Source organism: Bombyx mandarina, chromosome 11, assembly GCF_030267445.1.
Source record: "Bombyx mandarina strain Sakado chromosome 11, ASM3026744v2".
NCBI lineage: Eukaryota > Metazoa > Arthropoda > Insecta > Lepidoptera > Bombycidae > Bombyx > Bombyx mandarina.
This window is the reverse complement of record NC_143218.1, coordinates 1,671,066-1,692,247: the sequence shown is the minus strand read 5'-3', so window position 1 is coordinate 1,692,247 and position 21,182 is coordinate 1,671,066. Positions and strand designations below refer to the sequence as shown.

The window sequence follows — 21,182 nt, the reverse complement described above, 5'->3', positions numbered from 1 at the left end:
AAAAAATCTCAAAATCTAGCTTCTTCAACGCCATCTACCGGTTCAGTAATGAAGTTCCAATCCTGAGTAATGTAAAATATGAAGTCCCTGGTAAAATTTAGCGTTATGCCAAAGTAACTATTCCACGCGGACGAAGTCGCGGGCAAAAGCTAGTTTTATATATTTTCGCTCTAAAATACCTCCGGACCCGCACTAACAGGATACAAAAAAAAGTTAAAATTAATCATTAATTCGGCTTGTTATTAGTGGGTTCGGTTTCCCTTTTAAACGTTTTTAAAGAAATTCAGTTCATTGAATCTAATACTACATTAATTTTCATAATTATCTACCAAACCAGTTATAAACTTTGATGATCGCAAGTATTCTCGACTTATCGAAGATACTTTCAAAACTCCTTCTACACTATCCGCTCTAGTACCAAAGCTTAGACACAGTAGGACCAATAATCCTGTCTATATCTGCAACCAGCCAATCATGCTTTCCTGTTTGGAGGCTCGGAGGGTCCTTACAAATGCACAATAGCTGCTCATTCGCTCCTACCTATGCTGATAGACTGTAGAGGCTATTTTAGCTTCTCCTTGACGTGTAGGTGAGCTCACGGGGCTCAAACCGGAGTATTGCTAACACTGGCCCCAGCAAAAGCAGTGCTTCGCAGAATCGACCACCGGATCGGAAGCGCGACCCACTGAGAAGATCCGGCGAGAAACTCAGTGGGCTGTGTCTGTGGGTTAATTTACTCGTCGAGCCCTTCATCGCAAGCTACGGGTTTGGCGGGGACGGTGACCTGTGCTTGAGGTACCTAAAAGCACTGTTAATGGATCGGGAGGATCCGTAACGAAATAGCTGCTTCAAGTGACCTAAGTATTATAATATATCGTATTTCAACGCACCAGGGTGTACACACGAACACAGCCAGCGACGGGACAATGAGGGCTTTGGCATCAGCAGCGAAATTGGTGCCTTATGACAGCGCTCTATTCGTCATTACCGATAAAGGAGCTGGCGACCCCCAGAGATTGCCTCTGGCGCTGAGGACGCTGGTCGACAAGAGACTCAAGGTATTATAATTATAATAACTTTATAATTTTGAAGTCGTCGTGGCCTAAAGGATAGGACGTCCGGTGCATTCGCATATAGCGATGCAACGGTGTTCGAATCCCGCAGGCGGGTACCAATTTTTCTAATGAAATACGTACTTAACAATTGTTCACGATTGATTTCCATGTTGAAGGAATAACATCGTGTAATAAAAATCAAACCCGCAAAATTGTAATTTGCGTAATTACTGGTGGTCGGACCTCTTGTGAGTCCGCACGGGTAGGTACCACCGCTCCGCCTATTTCTGCCGTGAAGCAGTAATGCGTTTCGGTTTGAATGGTGGAGCAGCCGTTGTAACTATACTGAGACCTTAGAACTTATATCCCAAGGTGTGTGGCGCATTTACGTTGTAGATGTCTATGGGCTCCAGTAACCGCTTAACACCAGGTGGGCTGTGAGCTCGTTCACACATCTAGGCAATAAAAAAAAATAAAAAAAAATTTATAATAATAACCGGTCACAGATCCCACATATGGTCAACTAGTCCCAAACTAGGATTCCCTCTACAGTGACCGTGTGAGCCGCAAAACCGTATATATAAATAGATATTCAACACAAAGAGCACATTTCACACAAATGATTAACCAGTAGTCTGGGGCGTTGCCTACTGCACTACCGAATCAGTATCACTATGGAGCTTTCGTTTCAATGGTAATATGTCAGGCTGATATTGCGTATAGGAAAAGGGAAGTGGTACTAATGCAATTGTTACATTTTATCTCCACTATTAAAAGGCTGCAACCCGACTTTTTATGTCTATGAGTTCTAGTAATCGCTCAACACCCAGCGGTGTGCCTGTCTTATTTACCTACTATAATTGGAGACAATAAACAGGAGAACACTTATTTCCCATCAGGTCTACACGATATGGACCAATCCGGACATCCCGACAGCCGACGAGGCCAATGAGCTCCAAGAATTAAGGAACATATCACAGCATACCGAGGGCGATGTTTTGCCATACTCCACACAGGTTATGGTGAGTAGTTCAATTATGCCGAATGCCTTAGCCGAGTCGGTTGTGGCTCTAATAAGATTGATTGCACGGCGGTGTACTCGTATCGAACGATGCGGGTAGATCCGGGTTCTAATCACAAGGGTGTGTTATAGAACAGCTGTTACACTTTTCATATCGCAACTCATTACTGCTTCACGGCCGAAATGTGTAAAGTGGCGATGCCCCCAATAACTTGTAGAATCCCAATGACCCGCGGGCGGGTACCAATTTTTCTTATGAAATACGTACTTGAGGAATGTTCACGATTGACTTCCACGGTGAAGGAATAACATCGTGCAATAAAAATCAAACCCGCAAAATTATAGTTTGCGTAATGTGTCCGCGCGAGTAGGTACCAACACCCTGCCTATTTCTGCCGTGAAGCAACCGTGGTAACTATAAGGAGACCTTAGAACTTATATCTCAAGGTGGGTGGCGGCGTGGCGTAAATACGTTGTAGATGTCTATGGGCTCCAGTAGCCACTTAACATCAGGTTGGCTGTGAGCTCGTCCACCCATCTAAGCAATAAATAAATAAAAAACCCTGCACTCATAAATACTGCACTGGAATCAATGTCGCTATATGTGCCTAATGGATACATGCGTGGAAGTATGTGTAGAGGAACGCGTTGCCAGCGGCAGCTTCTTAGAGCCACGCACGCCACTAACTTTCCGACACACTCATGCTGTCTCGCTACTCAATGGCTTGCTAGCTTATGCTCCAGAAACGGATATATTCCATGATGGTTTGCAGCGATCTGTAGCTGTTTCTAGAAGTTACTTAAGCTTATATTATTAATACCTAACAAATATTTTGGTATATAGGTTCATTTGTAAAAAGACCGAAATAAAAATGAATAAATAAATCTTTTAGCCGCCTTGTTTAATACAACCACGTCAAGGTATATTGCCATTTTCTAAGGTTATCGCGCATTTCAGTCACAAACGACGTCGCAAGCGTGTTTAATTTCAACGTACCCTCGCAATTTTTTTTAGGACCTAGACGGAGCGGAAAATCTAGCCACGGAGGACGACTCGCCATCTTGGAACCGAGCGATCTTCAATCAAGGACGACAAGGAAGATTAATCAGCGAACTAGAAAAGTACAGATACGATGTAAAAGCCTTGAATATTCCTCATTCACGGTTTTAGATAAGAAGACGAAGCAGCGACTTGGCATGTAGGCATCGGTTTGGTTCTGCCCCTGGCCTTGCCGTAGTCCATAGGCGACGGTAACTACTGACCATCAGCTGGACCGTATGCTCGTCTGCCCACAATGGCAATATAAAAAAAAAACGCATAGTTCTTCCATTGTGGGTGTTGCAAATAAGTAAACAACGTGCTACTTGCCGTGTCTTTTGTCGGAATTAGATCTAGATAAAAACGAACCGGTAGCTGGAAGAGATAGTTTTTATAACACTGCCCTACGGACCCTAAGCGCGGTGTGGGACGGCCACCCACCAGATGGACCGACGATCTGGTGATAATCGCTGGGTCACGTTGGATGCAAGTGGCAACGGACCGGCCGCACTGGACATCAGTTGGAGAAGCCTGTGTTCAGCAGTGGACAGTAGACAGGCTGAGATGATAATGATGATGACGGACAATCACACTTGTCGCAATGCGCCGCATCGCGCAGCCAGCAATCGGCATACATATTTTAATTGCGTCTCTTGTTTTCTATAATTGCATATACACTATCTCCTTCTTTTCACCCATCTCGCTCCCACTCGTACTCGCATTTCCATTCGCTCATCATCCAACAGACTTGATACAGCCCAATAAGTTTCTCGCCGGATCTTCTCAGTGGGTCGCGATTCCAATCCGGTGGTAGATTCAGCGAAACTTGCTAGGTAGAGCTAAAGTTAACAAATTCTCTCAAGTTGAGCCCGTGAGCTCACCTGAACTTCAGAACGTAGCTGGAATAGCCCCCTAGGCTACCAGGGAATAGGTAGGTATGGAAAAGATGTGACCAGATAACCTTCGACTTTCGGCAACGAACAAAATACGTTTCGTCTCTTTCTTGCCCGAGCAAAGTGCCTCCATCTCGTCATCAATCAGGATTGCTTATTGAGCGCCAGAAAAAGAAAGTCGGTATGTAGCACAAGTAATATCTTTGTTCACAGACCCTCCTCGTGCGGCGGGGAGGGGGTGAAGCTATATCGCTTGGATTAACAGTTGAAAACGGAGTAACAGCTCTGAGAGTACTCATAGAGGGAGCTGTGGAACATGCCGTACTCTACCCTCCAAACGATGGTAAGCTAACGTTTTCTCTCTCTCTCTCCTTCATTTCCTTATCCCACTTTAGGGCAGGGTCGGGTGAGGATAAGATGATATGCGAGATGGTAAGTGGTTAACCAGTGCCCATAGATATCAGCAACGTCAATTTCGCCACTCACATTGGAACATCAATTTCGCCACTCACATTGTTTTACAGTACAATGGCTACCCTACTGTTCAATCCGAAACGCATTACTGCTTCACGACAGAAATGGGCAGGACGGCGGTACCTACCCGCGCGGGTGTCACTAGATACCCTACCACAACTTTCACACCCCGTAACTTAGCCTGGAAGATTCTTTGACCACGTAAGACTTAACATCTTTCCACCCCCCCAACAGCGCCGCAAATAGACCTGTACGACACGGATTCCGTGTCCTCGTTCTCGGCGGAATCGAGGACCGAAAACCTGTCGCCGAGAGACGTCTACCTGATACTGCCGGGCGCCAATACTGACGTAGACGCGTAAGTTACGTTCTCCCACTTATTAAGCCACCCGAGCACATAAATCACACAACCCCAATGCAGCTACCCCCAATCATAGTTCATTAGTAGAATACTCAGAGAATTAGTCTCCTTACAAAGCCCACGACACAACCAGACTTTCTTAGTAGCTCCCCTGTTCCGAAAACCCTCGAGAAAGGTACATCCAGAGAGACACGGTATGCCTATCTCACGAGCCAAGACCGGCAAGCAAGAAGTGTCGATTTGTGGGTACTCTTGTCTCCAAATGAGCTGGAAGACAAGAACCTTGATAGAAAAAATAATCTATAAGATCATAGCGTTGTATATTTCCTCGAAGCGACTGAAGAACAACAGTTGTTCTGATCTAAGAACGAAATCACCCTTCTAGGCTATCAGTTCTACCGGCCAACCCTGATCCGGAGTCTCAGCCGGGTATGATGGGGAAGTGGCACTTGAGCGTCCGCTGCGACACCTGCGACTACAGGCTCTGCGTCATGGCCAGGGCCCAGATCCACCTGGACGTAGGCACCGACGGTGCAGGTAAGACGATCCCAGTAAACGAGTAACCCCCAACCTATTTAACCAAGTGTGGTCCATGTACATCACAAAGCCGAGATCTGTGGATTTGACATTAACGTTAAGTCTAAACTAGACGTGTAACCCCCGACCTGTTTAGCCGAGTGTGGTCCATGGACAAGCCGAAGTCTCCATTGACTTCCGATACTAACAAACAAATAGCAGTATGAGTTTTTTTTTTTTTATTGTGTTATTTTTTCCAAATGTTACCTACACTTTAAATGGCTCATGTGTAAAGTTGCAAAAATATCTCTTTAAACCAAATAGCGTTCCACTTCTCGATATTCTGGTATCAAAATAAAAATAAACGCTTCTAATGATCTAGGTCTATTTTTTATCTACAATAAATTTTTCTTCATCTTATTTTTTTTCCATCAAATGTCATGTACCAACTTTCAACTTTTTTATAAACATAATTTGAGTTATGTATTTTTGAAATAGTTTTATGACTCTCCTATATACGAGTTGGGTTTTTCAAGTTAATTAAATTCCACTTTCTTCCATCGACATAAATACATACAAAAATATATAGGACAAGTCAATAATAATAGCGCGTAGGCGAAGAGCGCTTCGGTTCATTGACCTTTTCGAGGTGAGAATCGGACGGAAAACGAAAAAACAAAAAAACTCTCCGAACCGCTCAAGCGCTTTCGTCCGAGAACAAATTATTACATTTGTTTAAAATCCGAGAAATTATTACATACATCATCGTCAGAGCGTGACGCGCTGATTCCCGCCAAAAACGAACAGATTCGCGCATTAATTACGTAAAAAGAATAAAATTCGAAATTCAAACACAAACAAAACAAAAAAAATATAAGCATACCTACTTTAGTAAAACCAATATCACAATACAATAAAATCAAACCGAGAAAAAAAAACAAATCACAGAATTACAAAACTGCCAACCTAACAAAAATCAAAAGCAAAACATCACATCTCTATAACATTGGTATCGTGGCAACTATATCACAATATTAATACTAATAACAATAAACACACTAACCTTAGTGAAGTTGCGGTTACATTCCAACGCCGAGATTCCCGAAAAAATGGCTTCGCACCTTTTCTGGGTCAAGGTCGGTATTCGCTTTTTAAATTTAACACGAAAACGTTCTAGTGTCGTCGGTCGCATTCGCTAAATTCGGTATTAGGGCTTCGTACGCAATAAACTTGTTCGTAGTTAAAGAGTTCGACGAGCGAACTAATCCACAGACACAGCCCAGTAAGTTTCTCGCCGGATCTTCTCAGTGAGTCTTAATGTCGATCCGGTAGTAGATTCACCGAAGCACTGCTCTTTCTAAGGCCAGTGTTTGCAAATTCTCTCAGGTTGAGTCCGTGAGTACACCGGTAGTACCAGTCCGGGCGTAGCTGGAATTGTCCTTTATACTAGCAGAGAATACGGAAAAAAGGCGATGCTTCAATTTAATACGTATTAATTTTAATGTTTAAATTTTTCAATCAACAATTCCATCACCATTACGCTAGATCCGCTCCATGTTGTGTGTTATTATTTTATAGTTATTGACAATCTATGATCTCACGACGTTGATATTCCGTTGGTACTAAAGTCCGCCCCGTCCTCATTCAAAGCCGATACCGAAACCCTGGCACCGCTATCCAAGCTCTCAATACCTGGCGAGCCGTGAATCTCGAATACGAACCGAATCACTAACCAAATACCGAAATCGAATTAACGTTCCCAACACTACTAAACCAAGAGAGACGACGACAGGTTTTAAATGTCGAACGACTCGTTCGAAGTTCGAAGCTCGCGTTTTTTTTTTCATCGCACAGACTTAAATGTGTAACGCGTCTTTTATAATCGTTAAAATTTCTTGATTTAATTTATCGAAGGAATCGATTTTTATTTAGTGAATCGATTCTCATCAACATTCGGCACTTGTTCAAAAATGTTGTCTAATGCTAATTACATTGGTGATCATAATAAGTATGTGTATTTTAAGTCTTATACCCTACCGCGCCATGCTTAGCGTCTTATTTATATTTCAGGGAAGATTTAAGACACTTTGATCCCAAAAAAAAAACTGAAAAGGAGGAGCACGAGAATCCAATTCACGTTCGCACTTCTCTTTTTTTTTTCATATTCTTTTTTTCATTTTACCCTCGCGAACTTCGAACGCCCAAGCAAATGCTTTAAGTAATAAAAGTACAATTTTCACGCAAATCTCGCGCCCTTGACGCGATCGATTCTATAAATTTCGAAATATCGGAAGGAAGCCAAAAGGCTGTGAATACAGTTGCGTTTCAAATTTAAGAAAAAAAAAACAAAAACTTTTTTTACGACCATGCCACGATCAAGGTCGCCCGTGTTATAGAGCCACTTTAACGTTTAAGTCGTATTAATGAGACGACGATTATTCGCTGCCAAAATGTTTTTATTAATATTATTAAGGTAACGACCTCCGCGATTTCTTTAAAGAGCCCCTGCACATTCTGAGCGAACAAATGAAAAATTAATATTTTTATTGTAGTCTCTCTAGTCTCTTTCTGGGTCATGTACATTCGTGGTGTGTCTTGCATAATGTATGATCGAATTTTAATAAAAACAAGAGACTGCTGGCTCTTTAATCACTAAGACATTATTTATTTATTTTTATATTCCATCAGACGCGGTCAAGTAAACACATTGTCGCGGAACCTCGATCTTGAACCGACGACCTTTGGAACGCGCTTACTACGATGATAACGACGAATATTAAAACAATCTTTCAATTCCGCATTAATAATGTTTATACGTTGCATTCAGCGCTAAAAACTTACTTCCGAAATACTGCAACCGTTACAGTTGCAAACCACTAAGCGTCATATTTAAAAATCGAACTCGCAAATATTACCGCCTTTTTGAGGCAACGACGCGACGCAGCGGGTTCCGGAAGAGCTAATTCGAAATTGGAAAGAAGTTTTAATTTTTGTGTCTCTCATAGATATTTTACTTTTTACGACTAGGTTTTTTTTGTTTTTTTTTTCCGGTCATTTCGACAGCAAAGACATCCGAAATACATTATACACGTACTATACGTACATGTGTTAGTAATTTTATTCGATTTTTAACTAGATTTTTTTTATAATCACATTCGAACCCCTTCGAGGAAAAACACAACTTCACTTCGTACCACTAAACACGAGATGCGTAATCAACCGAGCCTTGGACACAACTAAACATTACTTATCAATTGCAAATGTCAATAAATAATATAATTACGACTTGATGTTTAAAATACGATCATGTAATAATCTAATCTTAATTAAAAAATAATGCAGATTAGAAATAGAACAAAGATGTGTGTATATCTATATGTCAAACGCTTTTTTTTTTCTTCAACGATAAAACTCAAGGCAATCATAGCTGATTTTGATGATTGCTGTACAAAAATGACATGTACCGTCATAATTTTAAGACTGTATCTTATAAAATATAAAAAAACGGGACAAATGGTATGATGCATTAAAACAAACGTATTAGAAAGAAAACAAAACTGAATTTGCATTACATTGCGTAGTAATGAAATTCAAATGACGCGCGCGGTCAAAGAGCGAGGGTGACATCTGTATTTGTATTTCATTGCGGGTTCACGAAATAGCCAACTAGCAACGCCAAACGCTTAGCTCGACGAATAAACATTGCATTACGTATGACGTCAGCGTTTTTCTTTCCCGGTTCCGGCACAGGGAAACGGCACTTTTGGCCACATACAACATAAACTATTTTAAATACGCAAAGACATCCGTTACTTGGACGACTACTTAATAATTACAGTTATTTAAAATCTATGAGAGCGAAATGGAAGTTCAAATTTTAATAAAAAAATTATTTCGGGCCGAAAGTTAAAATGATCTATTACTTTTTTGTATCCCGAAGCTTCTGATCGGGATTTTAGAACCAAGTATAGTTAGTATAAAAGAATCGTGGCGCAGTAGTTAGCGCCCCGACTGTCGCGCCGTGGGTCGTGGGTTCGATTCACGCATCGGGCAAACATTCGTGTGATGAAAAATATTGTTTTCTCTACTTCTCTGGATGTTTTTAATTTTTTTATTGCTTAGGTGGGTGGACGAGCTCACAGCCCACCTGGTGTTAAATGGTTACCGGAGCCCTCTATGGGCTATGGATGTCTATCATCTACAATGTAAATGCCGCCGCCCACCTTGAGATATCAGTTCTAAGGTCTCCGCTTTTTCAATACAACAACCGCCCCGCCCATCAAACCGAAACGCATTACTGCTTCAGGGCAGAAACAGGCAGGGCGGTGGTACCTACCCGCGCGGACTCACGACACGTAATCCTGCCACCACCACCCCCCCCCACTTACCTCGAGATATGAGTTCTAAGGTCTGTATTTTTAAAGCACATACATGCAAACCGAATATAAAACACGTCACCAATAAGGAAATGACATAGAACAAGCTGAGGTTATCTAAGGTTATCATCTAAGGAAACCTCGAACTAAAGCGATAAGCATTTATAGAGAACAACAAATCCATACTAATATTATAAATGCGAAAGTAGCTGTGTCTGTCTGTCTCGCTTTCATCCCAAAATTAATGAACCGATTTATATGAAAGTTGGTACACAGATGGCCTGGGAAACGACATAGACGACGTTTTAATGCGAAAAAAGGGTTGTAAAGGGTTAAAAGGGGGGGATAAAAAAGTGTAACGAATTATCGTCATTTTTAGAGCTAAAAGCTTGAAAATTATTTTTTGGGCTTCTAGATTCGATATAAATAAATATGACGCAAAGCTTACACATCAGAGTAACACATAGGCTGCAATTTACAAAAACATAGTGTCAATTACCCGAATATAATGATAAGTGTCAACTAAAAAGGAAAAAATCTGCCATCACGGAGGCCCCACATTACGGATCCTCCCGATCTATTAATGGTGCTTTTAGGTATCTCAAGCACTGGTCACCGTCCTCGCCGAACCCGTCGCTTGCGACGAAGGGCTCGACGAGTAAATTAACCCATAGACACAACCCACTGAGTTTCTCGCCGGATCTTCTCAGTGGGTCGCGTTTCTGATCCGGTGGTAGATTCAGCGAAGCACTGCTCTTGCTAGAGCCAGTGTTAGCAAAACTTCCGGTTTAATCGACTCTGGAATTTCGATTTAAAAAAACCGAAAGCTACTCTACTCTTTCCTCTGTCCTCTCCAGATATGCTGAAGCTGCGTGTGACCGGACCCGTGGCAAGCGTGAGAGAGTCGCTGATTGTCGACGAATACGGAACTGAACTGGCCAATTTACCTTTCAGGTAGGCCCATCAGGCAGGATGGTCTTCCCTGCTGGGGAGCATCACCCTTTGTGACTGAGAATGATGTCGAGAGTTGAAAGGCTATTCGGTTTAAGCGCGATTTCGCTTAACACGCGACATTTATCTTTGTAATCAGCATCAACAGTTCGACGTTTTTAATTAGAACTTCAATTAAGTTTACTCCATTCAAATAGCTCAAGAAGCTTTTTTTTTTTGTATTTATATTTTTTCAAATGTATGAACTTTAAATGGTTCTCCTATAAAGTTGCAAAAATAACACTTAAACCAAACAGCCCTTCACCCCTCGATATGTTTCCTTCAATTTAATGACCTATCTATGATTGTATTGGGGCTGCATTCACCTTACTCTAGTATACGATCAGCACCAGATACGCTGATAAACAACCATCTAACCCTAAGAGAAAGTAATGAAAATTAAAAAAAAAAAACTACCCTCCGTCGAATCACTTTCAGGCATCTGTCCCGAAAACTAAGAATTCCTGTACTAAAGGCACAAAATACTGATATACGTACTTCTATGCGTTTGAATTTGCACATATATCAAGAGCCAATAAGCCTGTTCATCACACGAATGTTTGCCCGATGCGGAGATCGATTCTGGGCTCACAAGTCAGGGGCGTTAACTATAACAGCGCACCACCGAAATGGTTAATCGTAGAGTTACACAAAAAAAATGGTTATTTCCATCTCTTCATCTCCCATTCCAGCTACCAGCCAATGGTCGGAGACGAACCCGTAGACCAGAGGGATCTATCGACGGAGCTGATGGCCGACGTTGTTATGCCAAGCATTAAGGGGAACAAGAATTACGTGAAAATAATCGGCAGGGATGTTGGTGGTAAGATTTTTTCTGCTATTATTAATCATTCTACGCATACCCCCCTAACAGCACAGTCAGAACGCATCATTATACGTTAAAGTAACATTCGACGCATACATTGCATGCTGAACTCTTAATCCAATTCCAGGCGAACCATTCGTCCGTCTGGCCGGTCCGTTGCGCCGGCCGGAAGCCCGGACCGGACGATCGGCGGCCGTCGTCTTTCCCGATGCAGTCAACGACCTCGAGAGGGTCGAAAACGAAAATCTCCAAAATCACGAGACTCTTCGCTTCACAAGCAACATTACTACGAGCAGAATTGTGTCACAGGTAATTTCTCCATCTACTTTTTGGTAACCTAAGCGGCTATTCGAGGTACTCTCAAACTGGTAGGTGTGAGCTCACGTGCTCAACCTGAGAGAGATTGCTAACATTGGCCCTAGCAAGAGCAGTACATCGCTGAATCTACCACCGGATCGGAATCGCGACCCACTGAGAAGATTCGTTGAGAAACTCAATGGGCTGTATCTATGGGTTAAGTCGTACGTTGAACTCGACTCATCGTAGACAGACAATGAAAATACCGGTATTCTTTGACTTGTTGAATGTGATTGATACGGAATAAAACGTCTATTACCGATTTTACGTTTATATTATTGGGCTGTTTGTGCGAACCGTAAAATGCCTGTCAGCGACGCACTCCACCAAGCTACAGAACGGGATCGATGGAGACAGCTAGTTGACGAAATCAAACGGAGTCACAATCTTCAGCAATGAGGGACCGGCTGAAGAGAGAGAGAGAGAGAGAGAGTGCGAACTGGGATATATATAGCATACATAGGTTTTTTTTTCATACATTGACTGACACCAATCAGAAAAGGTTCCGACAGTCCAAATCTCTAGCGCAAACAGACATCAATAGGTCAAGATGGGTGGCGCATTTACGTTGTAGATGTCTATGGGCTCCAGTAACCACTTAACACCAGGTGGGCTGTGAGCTCGTCCACTCATCTAAGCAATAAAAAAAAAAAAAAGGTCGAGCGCTGTTACCTCATCCACTATACAACATCTAAATTTCTAATCAAGAATTCTAATGTTAGTACTCTCAATACACCTATCATTACGATGTGAATGTAAATATTACGCATAAAACTTTCGTATAACGTCAATATATTGGTGCAATATTACGAACATTATTACCGAACCACATTCAGAGCCGGTTTTTAAGGAGCCTTCATTTCAATGTCGCGAAAGGTTTAAAAAACATCGATTACTTAATATTTTTTTTTTAAATGAACACTATCTCGGTCCTCTTGGCCCATGGACATCGCAACATTAATACCGACCTCCGCCTTGACAAATCGACTAAGCAGCTGAAAATACACGTAACTTTGAATCCCGACAAAAATATGTATTTCGGTGTTGGATAAGGTCCCCTTTTTAATGCATTAAAAACCTACACAGCAGCTACACATTTAAGTCGCTTTGCTAGGCGCGAGTCAGTACAGTGCGGCGGGTCCGACTCTAGTCCTTGGCCGCGGAAACCATGAGGTTTCATTGGCGAGAGTGAGCCACGGGAAGGCACTTGGAAAAAGACCTTGAGTTATGACGTTGAAGATTCCACAAGCCCTCACATCCTTCTCAGTTTCAGCCGTACATTTATTAAAATTCAATGGGTTTAGATTAAAACGGCTTTATCAATCCAATCATGTCTCTCGCAATTGACAAAGGCATTCACGTCGGAGTGTTTATTACAAAAGCTTGTCATGGAAATCTTTTGCTAATCGCATTAAATGCAATAATTTATATTGACGATTCCTTTCAGGTGATGAATCAGAGAGGTGCCCTTCTGACTGCGGTACAGATTGGACTGAGAACTACCCTTTATGGAGCACCGGGAGATAATCTACAGGTTAATTTACTTTATTTTAAAATCGTATCGAAACCGGATGGGTGTCGTCATCGTTAATGTATAAGTCGACCAACGATGAGAAAATGAGCCGTAAACTCGGGGCACAAACACAACGGCCTTTACTTTTATTATATACTTGTCTTTTTTTATATAACTTCCATACTAATATGATAAATTTGAAAGTTTGTTTGTTTGTACTTCTTTCACGTCGAAACGAAGCAACGTATTGTCATGATTATTAGGCTACCCTTCATCCCGAAAAAACATATTCTCACGGGAAACAGTTTATAAAAATTACGAGACATTTTCGAAAAATTAATCAAACCGCATTTCATTGACCACGCGAGCGAAGCCGCTTATAACAGCTAGTGTTACATAATTCCAAAGACGAAACCCGTAGTGAGCAAATTGAAAATTAATTATTAACGCTATTTAAAGAGTCCTTACCACAATTTTGACATTTAATTATAATAGTTGCCCACACTTCGACACTCGAGATACAAAAACCATGATGACGGGCAGATTGTTATCACTGCCCCTGTTGTATCCCGCCTTAATTGAGCTACTACTCCACGAAGTCAAACATAATGAGCATTTAGCGTTACCTATCAGAAAAGAAGAACTTTGACAAACTAACGCATATCATTATGAAGAATCTCAATATTTTTGCATACAATTTTTTATTCCTTGATTTAAGCAATGATTACAACCAAATCTCCTATACGACATTATTCATTTGTATTTTCAGTTACATTTCGAAGTCACCAACTACAGAGAGCAATCGGTGAGATTTACATTTGGAGCGGTCGGTGAACTTAGGCTTCTAACGGGAATCAGTCCGGCTGCGTAAGTACTATTTGTTAGGTGAGATGAGCATGACTCAGCTTAAGAACCTCCAATGGACCAAGAATGGCTTTATAGACATGAGAAATTTATTTTCCAAGAAGCTCTCTTACAATGCAATAGTTATTTGCTTTTTACATTACAGATACCTTTAATATTATATGTAAATTCTCGTTAAAAGCCAAAACAATGGAATTGAATAACGAAATAATTTGCAGGCAACTCCTGACGTCCGGCCAGACGGCAAATGTGATTGTTAGCGCGACGATACCGACAAACGCTCAACCGGGAACCAGAGATCTTATCACCTTTACAGCATACGGTGAGAATATTGGCCAATCCAACTGTGATTCCAAATGGGATCAACGATTCGGTATTAACGCATTAGCACAACGTCTCTTTAAAGACCACGCTATATTTATAAACATTAACAAAAGCAAAACATTAACTGTCCCCTTCACATTCATAAGATAGACCGCGCGAGAGAGAGAGATGGTCACACTTTTTCATGATGCGCATGCAGTGCGACGTCACGCCGCGCGCTTATTCACAAACACTACACAAGTGCAACGTGTGACTGTTGAACGCGAGCTACGTGGTAGGCGGAGGGGGGACTGTTAAGTTTAATTTTCGTTACGGAATTTCTTGATTCGATCGCCGCGCTCAAAGCCCGCGATAAAAGCTATGCAATAGCTTAATACGTTTCGTGAATAGTTACAAATATAAATCGTGAACAATAAAATATCTTTTCCAGTTTATGTTTGTTTAAATACAAAGAACCTCGATTGTATATTGAGGTTCGGGCGTTGCCGGATTCGGATCTTCACTCTAGGACGATTCCTTGTGGTCAACAATTAATTAAACATTTTATGTCGACGATATGATATAGTGGTCAATTAATTGTATCGGCGTACAAGAGCTAGATTTCAGTGTTCTTGTTAAAGATTTAGCATTCAGTATCGCAGTACACTAATTTATCTTGTGTTATGTTCCCGTTGCTCATAGCAAAGCGTAAAATCCTAGATTAGTATGATTTAATTGGAACACATCTCTTGGAAGGCTTACGAAAACGAGAAGTAGCTCCAAACGAATATAGCCGTCTCTTTCTGCTCTTAGGTACTGAACCAGTGTCGATATCGGCACACGTTTACGTCATCAACACCGGAGAAACGGTAAACGATGTTTTGGCACCGGAAGTCAGTCACGTGTTCCAAGGATCGTGCATAGGAAGGACTGGTCAGGACTGCGCGCAGTATGTTTGGAGCGCCACCATCATCGCCAGAGACTCTGAATCAGGTAGAAACTTTACACCATATCCAAAGCAAGAGTCCGCGTTATATCTTTGTACCCACCTTTGTGTATTTATGTATCAGTCTGTATAACATGCTCTAGGAATCCTTTATTGTACATTCCTATCGATGGCACGTATGTCCGACATACATTTTTATATCACCGAGTGTTAAGGGGGTGCTTAAATCCATATACAGCCCAACACGATTTCCGTTATCCTTGTGAGTCAAGGTCCTTATCATATGACCACAGTCCTCTCTTCAAACCCAATAACACATCGGTGCTCAGTAATCCAGATCTGATTCTTCTAATCCCCGAAAATAACCCGAAATTCTGACTAATACATATCTGCGGTGAAACATTGCGAACGAAAGTCTCATTCGAAATCGCCGGAAAAGATCTTGTTGGTCCGACACTCAAATACGTATTGCAAACTCCGCAGGGCTCCTGCGCCTCTCCTCGTCGCCTATCGGGTTGACGTACGAGAACTTCATCTCCGGGACGAGGGACCAAGTGACCGCGACGTACAGAGCCACGTGTTGCGCTCCCAGGATGCTGGTCAACGCTGTTGACGCCTCCGGGAATACGAATAGCTACGTCGTCGATATCTCTGGTGAGATTGCACATTAGTTCCGAAAGCATCAGAATCTCTAATAGCAACACGCCACAGAATATAGAATCGCGAGGGACAACTTAACTTATCAATAACTCAATTTCTCTGAAAGCTTGTGCAGTGATGGTGCTAGCTAAAATTGATCGTTCTAAGCGATAGAGCCGTCATTTGTGACCGTTATCTTAGAAGCGGTATATATCCGATTTTAGGCCGTATCATACCGGAAAATTTATGTAATTTTATAATAATTGTATTTTTATTTTCAGGTTATTTAAGCGAAACAGCCATCGCAGCAATAGTCCTGGGAATAATTTTGGGCATACTTCTGATAGCATTAATCGCATACCTTATATATTTGTGTGTGAAAAGACGGAAGGAATCCAGGGAGCTGCCTTACAGCACGTCATCGAGAAATATTAGTTAAGAATTTTTTTAGAATAACGCCATCTAGCGATCCCTGATCGAATCATTAAAGCGAAACATTTACAAGTGGCCTATTTGATGAGGTTCTTAATTGGAATCGAGATAATTTATTAAGTTATAATGTATGTAATTAAGAAATTTATATTCGTAAAAATGATTAATAATCGAAAAAGTCTTTTTAAATTATTTAGAAGGTATTTTAATGTAATTTCTAGGATAAGAAAATTCAGTTACCACTTTAATTTTTTAATTTTGATTAATTTTTTTCTTAACATTGATGTGATTTGATAAGTGAGTCGTCTATTAACAAAGGTGGCAATCTGTGCATTTGGACAAAAAAATGTTATTGATATGTCAATACAGATTGATTTCAATATAATCGTCTCCTTCAAAGAATACGGTTGAAAACCTGCATTAAATAAAGTATTAACTTAACCTGTTATTTATCTAAGATGTCGTTCAGAAGAGTTTTGTGACTGCCAATGGAATACAAAGTCAATAATTCATTTTTCTGATTTACCAATAATTGTCCAAAAGTCACAATGCCGGCTTTGATAATAGTCGACTCAAGTATCTATCGGGTGCAAGGCACGATTTATTTAATTTTAATTCTAAGATTTTTTATTTTTGTTTTTAATCAGTAAATTTACGATGTACATTACGATGTATGAACAAATGCTTCGTTTATGGGCGATTTAAATCTATGGCTTATAAATATGCAATGACAATAATATTAGCGGTATACTGGCGCCGAATATTCTTCGTCGCTTTGAATCTACATTTTAAACTAGACGTATGGTGGGTAGTAGTAAGGAGCGCCATCTTGTATAGGGGACAAGTTGAAAAAGTTTCGACCTGTAAACAGCGAGTTATTGTTTGAAGACCCACTGAACTAGCGCTAGTGTAGCAAGTGGAAACGATATGTATATAGCAGTTTTAAACAGAGCGACGTGTGCTGGGTTGAAGTTAAGTATGGTAGTCTATGGCGCTGTTTTAAAAAATCTCTCCACTTGCTAAAGTGGCGCCACCTTAATTGGCTCTCTTTCAGCGGACACTTTTTAATACACTAAGATGGTTCTGCTTACGTCTACCCTCCATAAAAAAAATGGCCGAACTCGACAGATTTCATCCTCTCTTAAAATTCTCGTCAGTAAGGTTAGGCACGAGCGTTCAAAATATACTGCCGTACTTAATAATGACAACTCTTTTTTTGTTGGCTAAATTAAATACTTTTCTGATCAAATGCAAATATGACAACAATAAATAAAATTCTAATGCCTTGGTAATCGTAACACTCTTAAGGGAATGACTGGACCGATTTGTCTATATTCTGTTTTTACAATTCGTAAGAATCCAAATGAAGTTCGCATGTAAAAAAAGGATTGGAAACGACATCGCTGGTTGTTCATTAATATGTCAACTGTCAAATTTGAACGAGCAATGTTCGATGACATTTTAGTTACCTACGTAGCCGTCCTATTATATCAATGTCCGCATTACATTATACTTGAAAACAGTCGAAAGACTATATTATAATTCTGTTTGTGAACTTTTGGCTGACCTCAGCCATTTTGGATCACGTACTCAAATCGAGCATCGAACGCGCATCCATTTTTTTTTGTTTTCCTTAAGCAAAAATGTTTAAAACATAAAACGTGAAACGTGATTCGTGGAACTGTTTCTACATACATGTACTTAATGTAATTAAATCAAAAGAAAGAACAGGAAAACAATAAAAATATTCTTTGACTTCTTAATAATTGAGCTCAGTAGTTCAGTCGACCACTATTCTCCGTGAAATAGTTAAAGATTTATCTCTTAAAACACTACGATTTATTATTTTTTGATGACTGAATGAAAATTAATATTGGGAACTTTTTTCCCTGACACCAATCACAATATACAATATTGTGTTGTCTGTGCAATGTTTTCGCGCCAATTTTGAACAAAGAGAATCGAACGAATTCCTTCCTATTGAGCTCTAGAACTGAGATTATTGTCTCTTAGTTGGCTCAAAGGTATCCTTATCAAGCCAGAGAATCTTTAAGAAAAAAAACTGTGCCGTGATAAAATTATTTTAGAAACATACATACCTAATATCAGTTAATTTAAGCTGTTGATTACTAATACGGGTAATATTTTAAAATGTATACTAAAATTTGCTTAATTGTGACGGAAAAGAAAAAAAAAGCAGGGTTTTTTTTTGGATCGCAAAACTTAACTGATTTAAGATTGGTTTTAAAACTAAACAACTCACTTCCATGATAAATATGAATTAGAAAATTATAATCCTTACTTTTAGCCTAGTTATCCTAATCCTAATCCTAAGCAGGTCCAAGCCATTTAAAAGCGTGTCAAAACTAAATAATTGTAATGATACCCGAACGCCAACGGATCGGCAAATTATAGTGAAAATAAAATCGCATTTAATTTGTAATTTTAATTCAAATTCCACATCCAATTTATTCGGTGTGATATAAGCTAAGCTATTCAATGCGATTAGGCACATACATAAAGCTCACGGACACAAGATGTTTTTTTTTGATCAATTTAATTTTTTTATTAAGAAACTAATTTGTCAAAAGTTGCTTAACCATATTAGTACTGATGTTATGTTCTCGGATATGGAATTGTTAATATGTCCTAAGAAAAAAACCTTGTTTAAACTTTTTTTAGAAAACTGTTTCTCGTTACAAATAAAAATATTATTCGAAGTTAACATTTCATTCACTATGTATAGAAAGCTAATCGCATTTATTTATAGTAAACTAACCCTATTTTGCTAATCCTACCTTGAGTTCTAAGAGTCTGTCATTATTTAAGTTGGGATGACCCGATATGTTGCATAGATGGGTGCAATAATACTTAATGGTAGGTAGAGCGGCTTGGCTCTACCCCTGATATTACTGAAGGCTATGGGCGACGATAACCACTCACCGTCAGGTGGACCTTACCTGGACCTAGAGTCCATCAGTAAGTATCTACAGTCGGCATCAATGCGCCACTTCGATAAAGCGGCACGACACGAGAATTCTCTCATCGTGGCCGGCGGTAACTACATAGCCTATCCTGCGGACCAAATTGTAAACAGTCGACGTCGCCCAAAACACGTAATTTCGGATCCTTCCGATCCACAAAATGAAATATGTACTCAACAAATGTTCACGATTGACTTCCACGGTGAAGGGATAACATCGTGTAATAAAAATCAAACCCGCAAAATTATATCTTGCGTAATTACTGGTGGTAGGACCTCTTGAGAGTCCGGGCGGGTAGGTACCACCACCCTGCTTATTTCTGCCGTGAAGCATCAATGCGTTTCGGTTTGAAGGGTGGGGCAGCCATTGTAACTAACTATACCTGAGACCTTAGAACTTATGTCTCAAGGTGGGTGGCGCATTTACGTTGTAGATGTCTATGGGTTCCAGTAACCACTTAACACCAAGTGGGCTGTGAGCTCGTCCACCCATCTAAGCAATAAAAAAAAAAGATCAATCTTAAAAGAAATCAGTTCAAATGTGTGCATAGAATTATTGAAATATTGTTAAAATTACCACTTAAATATCTCAAGTATATCAAAATATATCAAGCCAATCAAATTAACGTAAATAAACAAGGGGGTAAATAAGGTGGTAGGACGTCTCGTTACTGGTAGTAGGACGTTCTGTGAGTCCGCACGGATAGCTACCATCGCCCTGCCTATTTCCGCCGTGAAGCAGTAATGCGTTTCGGATTGCAGGGCGGGGTAGCCGTTTTACTGTTAAAAGTGAGACAAAACTCATGTCTCAAGGTGGGTAACCACTTAACACCAGGTGGGTCGTATGATCTCGTCCACCCACATAAGCGATTTAAAAATATTTTTTTTTTTTTTTTATTGCTTAGATGGGTGGACGAGCTCACAGCTCACCTGGTGTTAAGTGGTTACTGGAGCCCATGGACATCTACAACATAAATGCGCCACCCACCTTGAGATACAAGTTCTAAGATCTCAGAATAGTTACAACGGCTTTATTATTATATTCTTTACATACTAAATATTATAACAGATGATAGCTTAGTTCCATTATTAGAAAGCTTAGATACTGTTGATTCTTTAAAGTTCTTTGATACTGTGAATGCCTTATCAGTATTGTCAGAGAACTGATGATTTTGGCACGTATGATGATACAGACTTTCGTCGCGAATCATAGCAGACATTGGTGATGCCAATTTATTAGTAACTAGCGGCCCGTTCCGGCTCCACTCGGGTCTTTAACAAAAATTTCAACGATATTTGACGTTGTTTAACTATAATAGTTAGACATATGCTGTCGCGACACTCTTTATTTATAAACTAGCGACCCGCCCTCGCTTTGCTTCGGAAACATTAAAACACGCATGAATTCAAAAAACAAAAAAATAAATAAAAAAAGTACCCTATGTTCATCAGGGACAATGTCGGCTTCTAATGGAAAAAGAATTTTTCAAATCGGTCCAGTAGTTTCGGAGCCTATTCGAAACAAACAAACAAACAAATCTTTCCTCTTTATAATATTAGTATAGATAATAATGTGTTCTACAAAGTCGTAGTA

The 21,182-nt window shown here is 40.3% G+C and overlaps 2 protein-coding genes across 3 annotated transcripts in view; one reads left to right on the top strand and one right to left on the bottom strand.

Annotated features, from left to right (window-relative positions):
- LOC114246601 (uncharacterized) overlaps positions 1 to 19,325 on the top strand; it is a 48,950-nt gene extending 29,625 nt beyond the window's left edge. For both annotated transcript variants that reach the window (XM_028179208.2, XM_028179207.2), the window contains exons 6-20: positions 894 to 1,058; positions 1,955 to 2,077; positions 3,092 to 3,211; positions 4,222 to 4,351; positions 4,717 to 4,840; positions 5,229 to 5,380; positions 10,593 to 10,689; positions 11,418 to 11,548; positions 11,679 to 11,860; positions 13,356 to 13,442; positions 14,191 to 14,288; positions 14,504 to 14,607; positions 15,402 to 15,581; positions 16,018 to 16,188; positions 16,455 to 19,325. In XM_028179208.2, the coding sequence (XP_028035009.2) occupies positions 894 to 1,058; positions 1,955 to 2,077; positions 3,092 to 3,211; positions 4,222 to 4,351; positions 4,717 to 4,840; positions 5,229 to 5,380; positions 10,593 to 10,689; positions 11,418 to 11,548; positions 11,679 to 11,860; positions 13,356 to 13,442; positions 14,191 to 14,288; positions 14,504 to 14,607; positions 15,402 to 15,581; positions 16,018 to 16,188; positions 16,455 to 16,612 (2,022 nt within the window). In that variant the 3' untranslated portion in view covers positions 16,613 to 19,325. The remainder of the gene's footprint in view (positions 1 to 893; positions 1,059 to 1,954; positions 2,078 to 3,091; positions 3,212 to 4,221; positions 4,352 to 4,716; positions 4,841 to 5,228; positions 5,381 to 10,592; positions 10,690 to 11,417; positions 11,549 to 11,678; positions 11,861 to 13,355; positions 13,443 to 14,190; positions 14,289 to 14,503; positions 14,608 to 15,401; positions 15,582 to 16,017; positions 16,189 to 16,454) is intronic.
- Positions 1 to 21,182, bottom strand: part of PAPLA1 (Phosphatidic Acid Phospholipase A1) — a 98,053-nt gene that overhangs the window by 72,444 nt on the left and 4,427 nt on the right.